At 35.2% G+C, this 18,988-nt stretch overlaps 1 protein-coding gene across 1 annotated transcript; it reads left to right on the top strand.

Annotated features, from left to right (window-relative positions):
* The first annotated feature begins 14,308 nt into the window (after positions 1–14,308).
* On the top strand, positions 14,309–18,368 carry LOC131052166 (protein NUCLEAR FUSION DEFECTIVE 4). The gene is made up of 3 exons (XM_057986773.2): positions 14,309–15,126; positions 15,992–16,884; positions 17,037–18,368. The coding sequence occupies exons 1-3, from the start codon at positions 14,809–14,811 to the stop codon at positions 17,476–17,478; spliced, it is 1,653 nt and encodes a 550-aa protein (XP_057842756.1). The 5' UTR covers positions 14,309–14,808; the 3' UTR covers positions 17,479–18,368.
* The last annotated feature ends 620 nt before the right edge of the window (positions 18,369–18,988 follow it).

The following is an 18,988-nucleotide window of genomic DNA, read 5'->3' on the forward strand; positions in this document are numbered from 1 at the left end:
GTAATAAGAAAGCTTATTATGTTAAAGATGATGTTAGTATTTCAGATGATGAATCATACTATGAAGATGGTGACTGTTTGTTTTTAGTATAAAAATACATATTGAACGACTATTTCCAGAATCGATTGTGTGTAAATTTTTGCATCAATGTTTTGAATCACACTCTATGATCCATCATCAGGATGAAACAAGTTGGAGAGTATGCAAAAGTGAAAGATGTTAGAGAGCATACAAAAAATGATGTACCTAAGATTGATGTTTCTAAGATTGTTGCTCCTGCTTTACATGCTAGAAGAGATAGAAATGAGTGGCTCATTGATAGTGGTTGCTCAAATCATATGACTGGTGATAAAGTGGAGGTTCTGTTAGGTTTGGAGATGACCAACCAACACAAATTATAGGAATTGGCTCTATTACTTTTGATGGAAAGCATAACACTGACAATGTTTACAATGTGAAGGGTTTGCATCATAAAGGGTTTGCATCATAATCTCTCGAGTGTTAGGAAAATATGTGAAAATGGTTATAATATTGTCTTGAAGGATGATGGTTGTGAGATCTGAAATTGTTATTGTGGTAGGGAAAAGGACTGGTGGAAACATGTATCAGCTAGAAGGAGCTACAAGTCATTGTTTGTTATCCTAGATCAATGATAGTTGGCTTTAGCACCAGAGGATGTGTCATATCAACTTTGATAATTTGGTAAAGATTAGTTCTTCAAGTGCGGTGAGAGATTTGTCGAGGCTAACCAAACCGGATAACAAAATTTGCAAAGAATGTCAAGAAGGAAAGCAAACAAGAGGAACATTCAAAGGAAAGGAACAATTGTCCACCAAATTGTTGGACTTGGTGCACATAGACTTATGCAGTCCTACCAGAATGAGAAATATACAAGGTGAGAGGTATTTCTTGTTGTTAATTGATGATTATTATAGAATGTCATGGGTTGCATTTTTTAGAGAGAAGTCATAAACATTAGAAAAATTCAAGATTTTCAAGGAAAGAGCTGAAAATGAAGTTGACATAAAGATTAAGTGTTTGAGGTATGACAAAGGAGGAGAGTTTATATCTGATGAGTTTAACATTTTTTATGAAAAATATGGTATTAGAAGAAAGTTATCTGCCCTGAGGACACCACAACAGAATGGTGTAGTGGAAAGAATGAATAGAACCATACAAGAGGTAGTCGAAACAATGATCAAAGGAAAAGAACTACTAGAAGTCTAACAGAGAGAAGCAATTCACACAACAATCTACACTCTTAACATAATTCTATACTAAAAAAGACATGGAGAGACATCATATGAACTATGACATGGTATAACTCCAACAATAAAATATTTCAGGGTATTTGGAAGCAAATGTAATATCTGGAGAGATGAGGATAATCTTGGAAAATTTGACAGCAGAGCAGATGAAGGTATTTTCCTAGGATATTCTACAAAGAGCAAGGCATACCAATGTTATAACAAAAGACTGAACAAGATTGTTGAAAGTGAAAATGTGAAGGTTGATGAAGATATTTCTAAGGAATCTAACAAATTGACAGGATATGAATCTGATGGGCCTATTGATAGAAAAAGGGAAGAGAAAACCAGAGAAGAAGAGAAAGAAAAGGAAACTTGGGATGCTCTAGCATCTTCTTCTAAAAACTCAAGATATCTACAAAAGAATCACTCAGTGGATCAAATTATTGGAGATAAGATTAGAGGAATTATCACAAGAAGTAAAGTAGCTCAAGAACAAGTTATGTTATGTTTACTATCTGAGACTGAACCGAAAACAATAGAAGAAGCTTGCAATGATCAAACTCGGATAAAGGCAATGATAGAAGAGCTAGATCAGATTGAGAAAAATCAGACATGGGAACTTGTTCACAAACTGACAAACAAGAATGCAATTGGAACAAAATGGGTACGCCAAAAAAAATTGGATGAGGATAAAAAGTTCTAAGAAATAAAGAAAAATTGGTTTGCAAAGGTTACACACAAGTTGAAGGCATTGACTTTGAGGAGACATATGCTCCTGTTTCCCAAATGGAAGATATCAAGATGTTTTTGGCTTTTGCACCATTTAAGGATTTCAAGGTTTATCAGATGGATGTAAAGTCAACATTTTTGAAAGGAGAGTTGAAAGAAGTTTACATTGAACAACTGGAATGATTTAAGTTGAGAGATGATCCAACATTATTTGCAGATTGAAGAAGGATTTGTATGGTTTAAAACAAGCTCCTAGAGCTTGGTATGGAAGGCTAGACAAGTACTTGATTGATCAAGGTTTTTAGAAGTAATCTACTGACAATAATCTTTATTTCAAAACTGACTCAGGATTTTTTTTAATTGTTGTAGTGTATGTTGATGACATAATATTTAGAGGAAATGAAAACATGTGTAGAAAGTTTGCTATTGAGATGCAAAAGGAATTTTAGATGTCCATGATTGGTGAGTTAAATTTCTTTCTTGGTTTGCAAGTAAATCAGAATAGTAAAGGAATTTTTATTTCTCGGTCTAAATGTACATTAAGGAATTATTGAAGAAGTTTGGGTTGGAGAATTCCAAACCAGTGTGTACACAAGATGACCACTGGATGCAAGTTGACAAAAGATGATAAATCCCCTAAAGCCGATGCAAGTTAGTATAGATCAATTCAGATTTCACTTTGACAACTTATACAAATGCATACTGGGCCGAAAGTGTTGATGACAAGAAAAGTACAAGTGGTGGAGCATTCTTTCTTGGCTCTCAGTTGGTTGCTTGGTTGAGTAAGAAGAAAGATTGTGTCTTTATCTACAACTGAAGAAGAATATATTATATCATCCTCGTGTTGCACACAAATATTGTGGATGAAGTAGACTTTGAAGGATATTGTTTAATGAGCCCATCTCAATCATGTGTAATAACACTAGTGTAATTAACATTTCTAAGAATCCAGCATAACATTCCAAAATAAAGGATATATCTATTTGGTATCACTTCCTGAGAGAAAAGGTGTTGGACAATGAAGTAAAGCTTGAGTATGTCCCTACAAAAGAGAAGATTGTAGATATCTTCACAAAGGCGTTATATAAGAATACTTTTGAGTATCTCCGACAAAATTTAGGGGTATTACCCCTTCCTAATTTGAACTGATGTACATTTGGATGTGCATTGGTCCAGTGAATTGTTTGAATATTCTTATCTAGACTAATGCTTGGTTTCTTCCTCATAGGGGGAGTAGAGTAAGTTTCAAAGAGGGAGCTAGATGCAAAGATGTGATGAGATGAAATAAGTAAGTTGTGTTTGTTGTTGATGGATGTTGCCATCAATGAAAAAGGGGGAGATTGTTGCAAATATTATGTTGAAGGTTGTCATCAATGATTGTCATTGATGTCAACATATTGTTTTGGGATTGGTTCCTTAAGGATGGTGATCTAGAAGAGGTGTTCTCAGAATGTTTGGTGCTTCAAAAGATTTGTTATAATTGATATTTAGTGTTGTTTGTTCATGTTGGTGGTAATCCAAATTTCTCTATTGACCAAATATGGTATTGATCGATTGTATTCATGAGGATATTGGTTTCATTCTTATTTTGCTAAGTTGGGTAGTGCTATTTTGGGTCTGGTTCTATCTAGAATTGGAGAATGAGCAGTGGCATTTATGAAGCCTATGAGTCATGATTTGGGTTTGATATTTGTGATGGATGTAACGTGTCGATTTGACCAATGAAGAGTATTGTGGTATGATATACTTCTCATTCCTTCCCACCAGTGAAATGTTTAGTGATGACCTATTTCGAATCTATGTTTGGCCGACTTAGAATATTATGTTTCTAGAAGACAGTAAATATAAAAAGACGATTTGATTGTGTTGATATATGGAATATGTGCGAGACTGAAAAGAGAAATCTGATTGACGTTGATATGCGAAGTGTGTTGTTGAGAGGCACCAGAAGTACTTCCAGTATTGCAGTTCATGTTTTAGTGGTGGATTCTCTTTTCTTTCTTCTTCCTTTGATGGTGAGCCTTTCTGGGAAGTGAGCCTTCTAGCAGTGAGCCTTTCTGGGCAGTGAGTTCTCCAATAGTGAGCCTTTCTAGGCAGTGAATCCTCCTGCAATGAGAATTCTGATAGTGAGTCACACTTTTGTAAAAATCACCTTAAGCGGTGATATATATTGAGAACTAACATTCTTCGTGGTTTTTCCCTTCTTAGGTTTTCCATGTCATATCTGGTGTTCTTTTCCATGTCATACCTTGTGTTCATTGTGTGATCTATCTTGTGTATGTGTTTTCATATTATATCTAATTCTTTTGGTTATTCTGAATGCATGAAATAAATAAAAGAAAAAATTAAGTTGTCAATTGATTCACCCCCCCTCTCAGTTGCTTGAATATTCAACACCAAGTACAAGGAGAATCAAGCTACAACAAGTTGTCTTCAAGTATTTTTTCATGATGGACTTTATTGTGATTTATCATGTTATTGCATCTACACTTGGATGGCTTATCAAAAGAGCATTACATCACCAATCAGATTTATAATCATTTTATTTCAACACTTCAATTCATTTAATTTCAGATTTATCCCTTATACAACACAACCATTTTCCTCCTCTTTTGTGCATTTATAGGCTCAAATATATGTTTTATACCCAATTTGTGAGTACATGAAGATAGAGTAGATTGAAACAAAGATGACCAAAGAAAAAGAAAAAATGCATGGACTATGTTAATTATCACCATAGTATTGTCAATTCGACTTGAATTTTGGAGGGCTTGTAGTTTGGATATTTTTGACACTAGATTGGATACTTGTTTTCACTAGGACACATGTCTAGACTATCTAGCACACTTGTACACCACTTTCAGGCCCAAATTTTAGTGATATTTTATTTTCTATGTATTATTTTTAGATTTGTACTTCTAAGTTGAGTTTCAGTTCTGTATCTTTCTATTTATCCTAATTATTGTAATTTTTTCATCATTTAACCTAGTTCTTGCAATTTTATATCTAAATCATTATCCAATAATCAACATTCAAAAGGGAAAAATCAAACACAGTGCCCAAGGAAAAACTAGTCTCACCCATGAGGATATTTTGGTGCAAGAAGAGATTATTAACACTTCTTTCAAAAATCTCCCTCATAGGGATTCAACTTTAAAGAATGATGTTCATCCTTCCCCTAAAATGTACCTCCCCCATAAGGATAATTTGGTGCAAGAGGATTATATCATTGTTATTTTCCTAGCGATACCTTACCTTCTATTCACTTCAATGATCTCCCTTCTAGAGATGAAACATTGATGAATTGTACATTTCCCTCTCCCAAAAGTTGTCCTAGTCATGAGGATGCTTTGGTGCAAGAGGATGATATCACTTCCAATATTCTCTCTCCTAAAGATGAAGCTTCAATGAATAAAGAGCCTAAATAAGTCAATGTTATTCATGCTTCTAGTCAAGTGAAACCTAAAATTGTCATTCATATTTGTCAAGATGTCCTTCAACCTAAAAAAAACCCGAGCTTATTCTAAAGTTGTCAATAATCCAACTAGACCTCTCGAAAACATCTTAAACTTTGTAAAACAACTCACCCAGAGAGATATGATGAGTCAACAAGTGTCATGACCACATAATTATCATGAAGTTTGCCACACATATAATACTCATAAAAACAAGAAAGACTCAAATGTTCTCCCTACTTCTCAATCTTTTCTTCCTCCACCCTATTTTCTTTCGCAACATTTGGGTAAGGAGTATGATCTTGTTGAGTAGCTTCATGCTACTCTAGCTAAGACTTCCCTTTAGGATTTGATTCAAACTTCACCTACATACCATGAGATGATCCAAGAATCCTTAAAAAAGGTAGTTGTCTCATTTTCTACTAGACCAAATGATGTAGTGGTCTTTGTTGATCATATGCATGAAGCAAAGCCAGATATTGTGTTAAAAAAAAATTAGTTACCATCTTTGGATGTTCAAAATTGATATAATCCCCTCATGATCAGGGTGCTCATCAATGATAATAAAATAAGACTTACCCTAGTTATTAATGGCTCAGGTCTTAATGTTTTTAGCATTGACTTATTATATAAAATCAAAGTGGATACCTCCCTTATTCAGCAAAATTCTCTATGTATTCATGGGTTGATAATGTTCATAGACAATCATTAGGTACAACTACATTTCCTATTAAAGTAGGTCCTATAATATTATTCACACCTATATCCATATCATGCTTGATACTCTCACATATAACCTTCTTCTAGGTAGGCCATGGCTCCATGATATGCAAGCGATCCCTTCTACTCTTCATTAGACACTCAAGTCCATTCACAACAATGAGATGTATACACTAGAGGGTGATACAAGATGGCATAGTGATGTTGAAAAAGGAGTAGGATTTATATCTTCCATTAACACTATGGTTCCATCAACATAGTCTCCTATTGATAATGCTTTCTTAGAGAAAAATTGGGGTCATTTAAACTTTACACTACCTTTTTGGAGAATATAAAGTCTCCAAATTTAAAATTGAATCCACAAAGGAGCCTTGTGTTTCATTTGTTCAAGATTCTTCCAAATCCATTCCCTCTTGTTGTTATAACACATGTATTGATGATGATAAGGGTTCTTTAGACTTCAACCCAATTGAAACTAAAAATGAGTCCTCTCCTCTTTACATTGCAATAACCACTAAAAATCCTACATTTGATTTGGAAAAATATTATGGAGTTGGTTATAAAATATTTTCTAAACAGGATACAATGGACATGGTTTAGTATGTGTGCAAAAAAAGTATTGAGGCTCATGATAAATATATATCACACTTTTCTAAAGAAGGTTTAGGTTTCCAACCTCCTCCTCTGTTGACATCCCCTCCACCACTATCTAATACACCTATGATTCTCCTAAATTTTCATCACAACACGAGTATTTTGTTTGAGCTTCTTAAAGCCAACTTGATTATTACCCCTTGGAAAGATCAAAGGAAAAATCATAAACAAAACCAAGGAAATCCTTCATTTTGTATCTATCATAAAATTTATAGCCATTCCACTAATAATTGTCACAACTTGGACTGTAAAAATTAACAACTTATCATAACTAGCATCATTCAAATAACAAGTGACAATGAGTGGCACCCTTGCCTTGTCCCTTCTAAATAACATTTCTTTCCTATTATGTTGCTCGTATCTTGCCCTTTGGGGGGCTCATTTTCATTCATGGTGGTACAATTTATTGTGCTATCATACTTGGGTAGCAACATAATATCCTAATTATTCTTGTCTCGATACTTGGGGGCAAGAATAGTTCTCAAACATTTATCCTTAGGATCCACTTTCCCCTTGTTGAGTTATATCTTTTATAACTAGATATCACTTTTGGCATATAATTGTTTGCTCTTGATGAAGATTTTCTCATTTCTTGATAGCATGTGTATTTTATAAATGATATCTCCTTGGTGTTGAAAGTGTGCAATCCTTATAAAAAATCCCCTCTTTTATAAATTGGGAAGGTGTACATTCTTGACCTCTTTCCCCTTTCTTAGTTTTGAAGATGTCATCTCCATTAAAGATCTTCTCTTCTCACCTTACAGAGGTAGAAATATTTAGGAAAAGATCTCTTCCTCCCATGGGGGCTTCACTTAGTGAACCTGGGTTATAGCATGTGCGTTCATGGCATACTAAAGAATCCCCCTATATTCAAAAAATATTGCCGTAAAATCCTTTTTTTCACCCCCTTCCAATACACAACCTGAATTAAAAGCTCCCTATTTTCACCAAATATTGTATTTTTTCATAGCCGGAATTTAAAACCCCCCTATTTTTACCGATAGGCAATATATTTCACCCTCTTTTTTGGGATATTAAATCCCTCAATATGAATGTATTTGATATAATATTTCCTAGCTAGTGAAGCCCTCATGATTCCTCTTCCTTTTGATAGTTATGTATCCTTCATAAGGATCCATTTACACTTTTTGGAAGATGTCTTTACAACTATCTCTTCCCTTCTTACAAAAATGCATCCTTTACAAGGATATTTCTTCTAGGCTTGGAACACATGCATTTTTGTTAAGGATACCTCCTTGGTGTTGAATGCTATTATCCTTAATGTGAATCTCCATCTTCCTTAAGATATCGACATGAAAATATGTTGAAATCTTAAGGGGGGGCATATGAGGCCTCCTTTTTGTTTGTATGCATTCATTGATGTGCCCCCCAAGTGACAATGTTGTGTTACATAGCACCCCTTGAGGTGTGGTTATTAATCTATCTCTAACATATAATATTTGTTTCAATCATATAAATTAGTGTGGCTTACTAGTTTGACCCCTTTACAAGCATATTCTATTATTTCTTAGGTGTTTCAACCAACTAGTTTAGCATGGCTTACTAGTGTAATTATTTTGTTGCATTACATGAATCAACCAACATGACACACCTTGTTGGGCAGTGGGATGCATGCATTCTCTCATTGGTTGGTGTACATCCTTGTTGTTTTTGCAAGTCCATTTGTGCTCTTGCAATAATGTCAAGAATGATATTAGTGGTTGAAACATTTTGACATCAAGGTGTCTTCAACTAGTTTACTTGGAACTGTAAAGTGGAAAATTGGGGACTTAGCAAATTCACCACTTGGAAAGGAGGATTCACTAAGTTAATTTTCACTTGGAGGACTTTACATCCAAAAGAGGGGGATGAATCTACTAGACCCAATCTTAAATTATACAAGGACTGAATAATAAGTAGATTGATTGTGTTTGGAATGTGTTTGACCCTCTTTTGTAAGTTGAATAAGTAAAGTGATGAAATTGAAGACAAAGTAAGCAGAAACAGTGAGCTACAAATTTGGGATTCAGTCGTGCACCTGGATTTGGGAAGTTTGAGATGATTTGGAGCTACTCTATGAAATCTGCCAAAAGTTGCAAGGACCGTGTGTCTGAACCAAGTCGCCCTCTTATCAGTCCTCCAAACTTTTCGTGCGTCGAAAAGGGTTTTTTCGTCTCTGCAAATAAAGCTTAATTCCATAAGTACAACTGGGCACTTGCTTCCTACACACCAAAAGAAGAAGAAAGGGGTTGGGAATAGGGGTTTTCCTAAGTCAAACCATAGTTTGGAATCAACCTTGAATGAAATACTGCAAATGCTTGAAATAAATTATGGAAAGGTATACCTTCAGATCTACAATAGATGATGATGATGCTTTGCTTCTTAGTTTTAATCACATATGTTGTATGAAATGGCATGAACATGACAAAACCCTAACACACACACATGCTTGCAAATGAATGATGCAATGTTTCTCCAGTGGTTAGATGATGAATATGCAGTCTTGACAAATGCTAAATGAAGAATGCTTGAATGCTTGATGTAGTCTCCCCGCCTTATGATCACAATCGTGTTATGCTCTTACCTTATGATTGATGGATGACAAATAAGAGGGGAAAATTTCCTTATATACTTGCCTGCTGTCAACTATTTAATTTTTTGACATAGGTCGACATGGGGAAGTAATTCACCACTCAAATTTGAGATAGGGCCTAGGGGCCAAACTAGGGTCCAATTAGGGAGGACCAAGGTGCCCTGGTCCTACCCCAAATTCAGACAAGGAAAGGGGGAATTGAAAGTTGTAGGATGCAAATATGAGGTTTGGTTGCATAGAAGAGGCATAAATGGGTCCCGATCAAGCATGGAGATGAGATCGGTAAGGTGAGGACCCAAAATACGGTCAAAATTGCAAAGGGTGCAATTTTAGGACGCTATAGAAAAATTTTATTTTCTTTAGTATTAGAGTTGTTTTCTTTATATATATTTGAAGGTTTTTGCATGGGTTGATAGGATTGTTAGCAACAAAGGGGAGGAAAACTAAGAAGTGGGGGTGAATCAGTTTTCACCGGATTACAAAATTAATCACAAATATAGATCTGATAAACTACAACAATAGCAAAGATAAGAAAATTTAAAGCACAACTCACAACACCAAGATTTTGACGTGGAAAACCTGGTTAAGCAAAAAACCATGGTGGGAACCTACCCATAGTAAGATGATACTTTGCAGTAGTATGTGAAAATATTACAATGGGGAATGCACATGCATTCAGACACACTATCTAGAGCTCACTGCTCAAATACAATGACCCAGAAGGCTACAACCCTTAGGGAAGTCTCATTGTCTTACAACAAGATTCAGGCTACAATCCGGAAGAAATGAATTGAAAGAATAGCATCTCTAAATGCCTGATTACAGTTCCGGTTAAGCACATATGTCTTCTCAGCAACACCAATCTCTCCTCAACTACAACACTTAAAGATGAATCCTTGTTCGCATATAAAATACTCTCTGATAATGTAGACACAACCATGACACCTAAATTACATGAATACATCACCTATTTATATAATCCATCAACCTTGATAACAAGGTCGACTAAACCCTCAACTCACAAATACAAAATTGCATCACACGATACAAAGATCGACCACCAGACCAATATAATGATTTACATGACGTAAAATGGACCTAATTCAAATTCCCAAATTCTTATCTCCACTGGAAATCACGCCAAGATCAACCGCAACACGCTGCACCATGGTCAGGAAAACCGCATAACACAAAAATCATCACCGGTTCATAGAAACCATCAAAATATCATACAATGATAAATGTGGAACACCAAAACAAATAGGAAACAACTAGGAAACACCAGCAAGCACATTAGAAACATCAGAAACAACTGAACCAACACCACTTATCAAATCTTCATCTGTCAACGTTTGAAAGCTCAAGAGCACAACCAATCAGCAACTATCACGAAGAAAGATAACTTGCAGAGGAAAAAATCATGAACCATATTAAATGAAGATACACAAGACCATCCCAAAAAATATCCCAAAATACCAACACAAGATTTGATCACATCGGATTATACTAGAGGAAATATCGAGCTCTGCAAAACAAAACAAAACTGCAAAACCGGATCATAAGATCTTCCCAATCTTCAATCATCAGAGCAAATCATAAGAATATGTTGACATTAGTGACAACAACATATCGTAGCAGCAACAATGACCAACAATATCCAGCAAGGATCATAAGCTGGGGACTTGCACATCCCTCAAATTTAATGTCATCCCATCCCTAGTTTGTCTTTCTCTTAGATGCCCTATCTATTCATCTCTACTTTATCATGAGTATGAACATAAGTTCATACTCCTACTAAATTGGGGTCTAAATGTAGTGTCCTAAATTGTAACCCCTTTACAATTCCACACTCTTTTCTGGGCCCTTGCTTTAGTGTGCCCTCTCCTATGTCATTTCAAGCTTGATTGAGTTTTATCCTATTTTAAATTTCAAGGCATCTTTTTCACATTTAATCATTGTCACTCCAAAAATTAGCACTAGATCTAACATCAAGGCCCTAATATCTCACTTCTTGCTTTTTCAAGGCCTATTTTGGTGGAACTATGTTGATTCCATCACATGTCTCAACAAAATTTCTTAAAATTTCAGGGAATCGACATGTCGGCCTTGACATTATGAAATCTAGTCTCAATTTTGTATATGACCATTGATAGTCAACCTAAATACAAAAATACCTCGAGAACCCTATATAAGGCATCATATCTAATTCATTTGATCATCTTTTTATTATCCATGTGTTTAATTCAAGCATTCTTCGAGAGCAATCTGAGTACAAGGAGCATCAAACTACAACAAGTTGTCTTCAAGTATGTTTTCATGATGGATTTTGTTATGATTTATCATGTTGTTGCATCAACACTTGGATGACTAGTCAAAGAAGCATTGCATCACCAATCAAATCATTTTATTTAAGCACTTCAATTCATCATTTCATTTTAGATTTAGCCTCTACCCTACTAGGGGTAAGATCTCTTTTCTAATCAATCATAGTTGTAGTGGAGGTTAATACCTACCAAGGTTTGACTTAAAGAAGCCCCTATACAAAAAAACCATTTCCCTTGTCTTTTGTGTATTTTCAGATTCAAATATAGGTTTTAAAATCAGTTTACAGGTATAGGAAGATAGATTATACTAAGATAAAGATTATAAGAGAAAAAGTAGAAGAAAATGTCAAGACTATGTCAATTAGTGCCATAGTCCAACTACTTTGACTTGAATTTTGGAGTGCTTGCAATTTGAATCTTCCTAATGCTGAATCTAATACCTATTTGCATCAAGACACATGTTTAGACTATGGGGCCTAACACACTTGTCAACCACTTTCGAGCCTATATTTTAATGACAAGTTCTTTTTTGTATTTTATTTCCAGATATGTACTTCTGAGTTGACTTTCAATTTTGCATCTTTTTGTTTATGTTGATTATTGCCAATTTTGCATTGTTTAACCTAGTTCTTGCATATTGATATCTAAATCATTATCCATTCATCAACATTCAAAAGAGAACAATCAACCACAATGCTCAACTCTCCTAAGAGACTGAAGTTGGGCCTAATTGGTTGGTCTCTAATGAAAGAGTTTGGAAATGGTTCCCAACTTGCATTCTTAGGCTAAACTCTACATTTGCTTGCATTTAACATGTAAACCAAGGGTATAACAGCATGAATTGTTGTTGATAATTTGGATAAAAAAAATTCCATGCTTTTTAAATAATTCCAAGTCTCATGCTTACTAACACACCGACTCATTGGGATAAGTAAAGGGAAGTTTCTAGAAATCCATCTCCAAAACACCATGCTTTTTTAGGCCATCATTAGGCATATAAACATTGATAAACCAATAGATTGACCACTAATGTCAAATGTACAATCCATTTGACCCAATGACTCTCTCTTCCTTCAAAGAAATATGGAGAAACTTAAATATAGTCAAAATAAAAATGTGTGCAATTCCATGAACCTCTCAATTTTATATGGAGAAATAAGTGGACATGAGGACAAATTATCCATAAAGATTTGCAACAAAAAATAATAATTTTCCCAAAAATAAATAACATAATACAAGCCAAGTTCATAGTATGTGGATTGAACAAAAAAGTTTTGAGAAAATTTTATATTGTCACACATCTCTCAAAATGATGTTCATAGAGGGACAATCCATAGAGAAAGTTTGTTGGTCATAATATGAAAAAAGTGGGTGTTGATTTATACAAAGATAGTCACTAAGCAAAATTGAGTGATACTTGTCTTCATAATCTATACTTGGTGAATCATTTATAACTAAGAAATTGGATATATGAACACCTAGAGGGTTGAGAGCCAATGACAAAGATCCTATTTATCACATGATGACTTAAAGTCAAGACAATATGAGTAGTCTTGTTAGAGGTTGGCCCTTAGCAAGAAGAATTAGGTTAGTCATTACACATAGTGTTAGGTTTTTGTCATAGATATTAGTTCACTAATTTAAATTGGTTGAGTGTTAGAGGGTTTTTTCCCTCCTATGATTTTCCCTTCCACCTATTTAGCTTGTGTGATTGGCATGCCGACAATATTCTTAGGAGTTATATGAAGATACAAGGGGATCGACCTTGATTTTGTGGTTAGTGGATTTCTATAGGTAGATCTATATATGAAAAAAAAAAGATACTTGCATGAATCTCTAAGTATTCTTTCAGGTTAGAGGTTAGGTCCACCTTGACACAAATCTATATGGCTAACCAAACTAGAAAAAGTATTTAGATATTTGGAAAATAAAATTCCCATCAATTATATAATCTATTATAGGAAATTCCAAAGAGGAATTGGGAGACCTAGAATCTCAACCATAATAGAGAGTTTGAGTGAATCTTGCTTAGAGACTGAAATCTTAGGTCTAGTGAAATAACATCAAGATGGTGTTCCTCATGAAATAGTAGTTGAACTAGTTTAGCAAACTATAATCTTGTTGGGGGATTATTAAAAGAAAAGAAAAAAGAGAAATCCTCTTGGTGAGATTATGAATCTCCACAAACTTAATGTCGTGGGACTTCTAAAATTGTTTAATTCAAGTGGTTAGGAATTATTTTGAAGAAATATATAAATTATTATGTTGTGATTTTTGTACCATTTACAAACAAAATCTACATCTAGTGACAAGGAAACATCATCTAGATAATCATACTCACTATTTTGTCAAAATCTTTCAAAACAATTTATAAACTTTCACATCATCCTCTTCTTTTAATATTTACATCCTAATGATAAATCATGAAGTATGATATAGTAATGAAAATATATTCACATATCCAAATCCAAAATTTTCAAACTAAAAAAACCTTAAAATTATCTCTAAAAATAATATAAAATAAAGAAAAGCCCACCGAGAAACCTGAAAAAACGGCGAACCATATATTCACACAAGCCAAACGTAGGTTGCTCCCTGTCGTGTAAGACAATTTTGTTGGTAGATTGACATCCCAAAACGGTTTAGCTGCACACCAATCAATCTACCAAATTAGCGACTGAGTCATCTCAGATGGTTTTGGGACAACATAAGACTGTCAATGCCCAGTAAATGGGCTCAAATAAGATGCATGCCCATCATCCTGTACATCAGTTATCGAGCCCATCTAGGGAATTCTTATTCCTTGCCCGGGTGTTTGCCATACGAAGGTGCTTTTAATGAGCCTTATCCTGTTTATCTGTCAGGTTTCCCATCATGTAGCTCTCAATAATTTTATGCAGGCGTGGAACATCGTGGGCCAGGAAACAAATTTTACCCTCAAAGACCATAGAAGGGAAGTTAAACATCAACTTCAACTTACGACATCGCTTTGAAGTAACACTTCCCTTTATTTGAATGTTCATCGTTTCCTGCAAGATGAAGAGAAATAAAAATTAGTGAGCGGCATACAGTGGCCGGGATTTATGGATTTCATGAATTTGGAGGCCAAAAAATGGATGAATTTGGTTGGATTGTTGTGGATTCAGGTATTTACTGGTACCAATTTCGATTTCTCTGCTTATTCGACAACCCTGAAGCAAGTGTTGCAGATCAGCCAGGTTCAACTTAACAACTTGGCCGTGGCCTCCGATTTGGGGAAGGTTTTTGGATGGATTTCTGGTTATGCAATGCGGCGCATGCCTCTCTGGTCCGTTCTGCTCACAGCTACATCAATGGGGCTTGTGGGTTATGGGCTCCAATGGTTCATTATTACAGAGAGATTATCATCTAACTACTGGCAGGTATAGTGGCAGATTTCGGACCCCCCCTCCCCCTTTTTTTTCTCTGTTTTGTAATCTCGTTGGTAAATCTTGTATGCAGTTATGGGTTGTCTTCTTAAGTTTCTATCATGGTATTTTTGCTCAATTTTCTGTCTTCCAGTAAGCATAGATTATAAGCTACTTTTAAACAAAAAATGTTACTGTGATTTTTCTTTTCCTAGAGAAGCAGTACATGATGCTGTGGAAGAATCTTTTTCAGTTTTTCATTTTTAAAGCTTGTTGTGCTCTTTCGTCACATTGTTCTTTGCTGGAATCTGGGAATTAGTCAATAACTTAAAAATTCATTCCTCCGAAACTTTCATTATGTCCCTGGAAATTATGTCCTGTCCTTTTGTCCCTAGAAATTAGGGTTATCTGCCATTCTTAAAATTGGTCTCCCTTGGAATTATGGACTACATTAATGCCATTAAATAGATTTATACCAGATGAAGCTCTTGCAAGTAGGATTTGATTTAGTCCAGAACATATGACAATTCCTTGAACAGCGTAGGATTTAATTTAGTTTTGTTCCCTTTTATAAATTCACCAAATAACAAAGTTTTGAATATTTCTACATAGACAGTGGTGGCAGAGACTGACTAACAATCAGTCTTAATCTACTGTCGAATTACCTGGATAATATGGAAACTTTACCATGCTATAAAGTATACACTCTTAATGTTTTCCTCCACAACTTGTATGGTAAGTTTCCCTAAATTACCATGATATTGAGATACAGAGCTGTTTAAAATAGTTTTATTGATTATCTCAGTAAAATACTCTTATTGCTTATCTCACTAAGGGCGTCTGATTTAAAAAGGGAAAGTGTTTTCTTTCTAATGAACAGGTCTATCTTCTCTGTTTGTTGGCTGGAAATAGCATTTGCTGGTTCAATACGATTGGTTTTGTTCTCTGCATTCAAAATTTTGCAACAAGAAAAGCAATGGCCCTGGGAATATCCACAAGCTACAATGCATTGACCGCAGCAGTATTCGCTTTGATTGTTAATGCTATTGTTCTCAGCAGCGAGACCATATATCTATTATTAAACGCTTTGATTCCATTGATAATTTGCTCTATTGTACTTACTTTTATTCAAGAGATTCCCTCTAGAGAGAATTCTATAGATGAAAGGGCTATATTTATCATACTAAATATAATTGCCATGGCTTTGGGTGTTTATCTTCTCCCCATTGATTTTTTTAGTTTTAATAGCACATTATCATATAAATTGTATGCAATTGGCATGGTGTTACTTCTGTTGGCTCCTCTATGCATACCAGCCACTGTACATGTATGTACTTCAAGAGAAAAGAATGATAATAATAGCAGGATTCAAGGTTACTATTCAAGGATTCCAGATGATAATGACAATGGTGGCTTAGACAACGGATTTCACAGCAGAGGTGAAGATACGGATTTGCAAGAAAATGAAAGGGCACTTGTAAGGGAAGCTTCTGAAGATTGCAGTGGACAGAGCAGTATTAGATTAAACTGGGCACAGCCTGTGCCTGCCTTAGGTGAAGAGCATAATATATTTCAACTTTTGCGCAGTGTAGACTTCTGGTTATACTTCTTTATGTATCTGTTCGGTGCCAGCCTGGGACTGACCTACAGCAATAACTTGGGACAAATATCAGAGTCACGAGGCTTTTCTAGTTCTACCATTTTTGTATCTCTATACTCTTCATCCGGTTTCTTTGGTCGTCTTTTGTCAGCAGCCCCTGATTATTCTCCAAGGTATGCTCTTATTGCAGAATTTTTCTAAGCTGTATACATATATGATAAAATATTATCTTGAAAATTATATTTTTTAGAGTTGCATCTGAATTCAGTGCGAAATAACAGCCTACAAATACTTCAAAACGATAAAACATTTTATGATAATGCAGGGGTGTTAATGTGGGAAGGCCTGGCTGGATGTGCTTAGCACTGATTCCAATGCCTCCTTCATTCTTTTACTTGGCGACAACAGATTCTGCTGCCTCTCTTTATTTGAGCACTGCAATAATAGGACTGTGTACTGGATTCATCATTGCAACTTCAGTGTCTACAACTCCTGAGCTATTTGGGACAAATAGTTTTGGAGTGAATCACAATATTTTGGTGGCCAATATTCCGCTAGGAACTCTGCTATTTGGTTACATGGCTGCACTGATTTATGATTACAATGCTCAAAAAATGGATTTGGAAGATAAACTAGGTATAATGGTAGTTTGTATGGGAGTAAAATGTTACAGGCTCACATTTATAATATGGGGCTGTATCTGCGTTGTAGCTTTAATATTAAACTGCATCCTCCTTATAAGATCACGGAGGCTATACAAGAATTGATACGGTACAGCAAAAGGAGAAAGAACTCCATTTGACAAAGATTTGCAGAAATAACTTTCTAAAGAGATTATTAACAAGGACATGTTGGATCCCTCAAAATGGGCTGAAAGAATGATGCAAAAGAGAGTGCTCCCTTCAACAAAGCAGTGTCTTAATCTGCACATTGGCATGAAATCATGAGATTTGAATGCTAATTCTTCTGTGCAAATACAAAAGCATAGCCAGATTGCCCCTTAGACGAGTCTAGAAGAAGAGTTTGATCTAAAACAGTTATGCAAGTTTAACATTCTATTGTTGACAACAAGACAAAGGGCTGGAGGACTCCAGACATGTGCATGTGTTGTACGGTAATTTTATAAGGGAAATATTTACATCAATAATAGCAACAATATTATAGCATATGCTGGTCTTTCAAAGCTTCTGATGTTCAATGATGTATTCTTCCTTTTATACCCGCATATACCAGTTTCTAGTATTGAAAGAACATCTACATCGCTGATTAGCCTACAGTTATCTTCTTAGTGCCTTTCAGAACAAAACTAATATCAAGATGGGTTTTGAGAGAACAAGAGATATACATTATCTTAGAAAAGATTGATTCACATATACATTATTTGGGCCTACATGTGTTCTAAAGGTGCCATTTATTCTCCTTGATTGTAACTCCATCGTCGACTACCTAATTGTTGTGTCATGAGGCACTCAACCAAGACCAAATGTGCACTCATCATGACTCTTTTCAGCAAGTCTCACGTGCCATCTACATCAATTTCTTACACATCGGCACACCTTTTCACAGGTAGTAGATTTTCATGTTGATGTTGAATATGCTAAAACATGATATCCATTCTAAGGTCTCCTATATATTGCTTCAAGCCAATTTGGTTGCATTGCAATTCTTTTTGCTTCATTGAGGGTGCCTTGGCTTTGCATCATTGTTTTCTCTAATTATTTACCTAGGACCTTTCATAAGAGAAACTCAGAAATGAAATGATCCATCTTGTCACGTCTTTCATTGTTTGTAGAATCTAATCAATTTCATTGTTTGTCGAATCTAATCAAATTTCAGATGATCACATTGATGATATCAATTCACGTTTAATATCACTTATCATCCATACCTGGGCACAATGTAACATGTATTAACATGGGACAAGCTTCACACTGTCATACCCATAGTAAACAGAGGCCAAAACAGGGTCAAAGGGGAATCCAAGTGTGCCTCGTAGGTTGAAATAAACTCTGACATCTGAAAATCACCTTATTCCTGCTAGTGACTTGCCAGTGGTGCAATATTCCTTACTTATGCAAAGACTGTTGTTTGCACTTTGCCCTACTGAGAAGGTTCCTCACATTCTGACTTGATAAGATACAAATTTTAACACTTGCACAGTTAGGTTTTTCACTTTTTTGACAAGATTTTACTAACCCAAAGATGAACTATGACTAGACCACAAGTGTTTTTAGCTTGTAAGTTTTTCTGCAGAAGTTCTTTTTGTATCTAACAATT

The sequence above is a fragment of the Cryptomeria japonica genome, chromosome 2 (assembly GCF_030272615.1).
Source record: "Cryptomeria japonica chromosome 2, Sugi_1.0, whole genome shotgun sequence".
Taxonomy (NCBI): Eukaryota; Viridiplantae; Streptophyta; class Pinopsida; order Cupressales; family Cupressaceae; genus Cryptomeria; species Cryptomeria japonica.

Bases quoted from the DNA above. Each gene is read 5' to 3' on its own strand.
- LOC131052166 (XM_057986773.2), top strand. From the start codon at position 14,809: ATGGATTTCATGAATTTGGAGGCCAAAAAATGGATGAATTTGGTTGGA. The intron at 15,127-15,991 runs GTATAGTGGCAG...TCTAATGAACAG, and splicing joins TATCATCTAACTACTGGCAG to GTCTATCTTCTCTGTTTGTT. The intron at 16,885-17,036 runs GTATGCTCTTAT...ATGATAATGCAG, and splicing joins GCCCCTGATTATTCTCCAAG to GGGTGTTAATGTGGGAAGGC.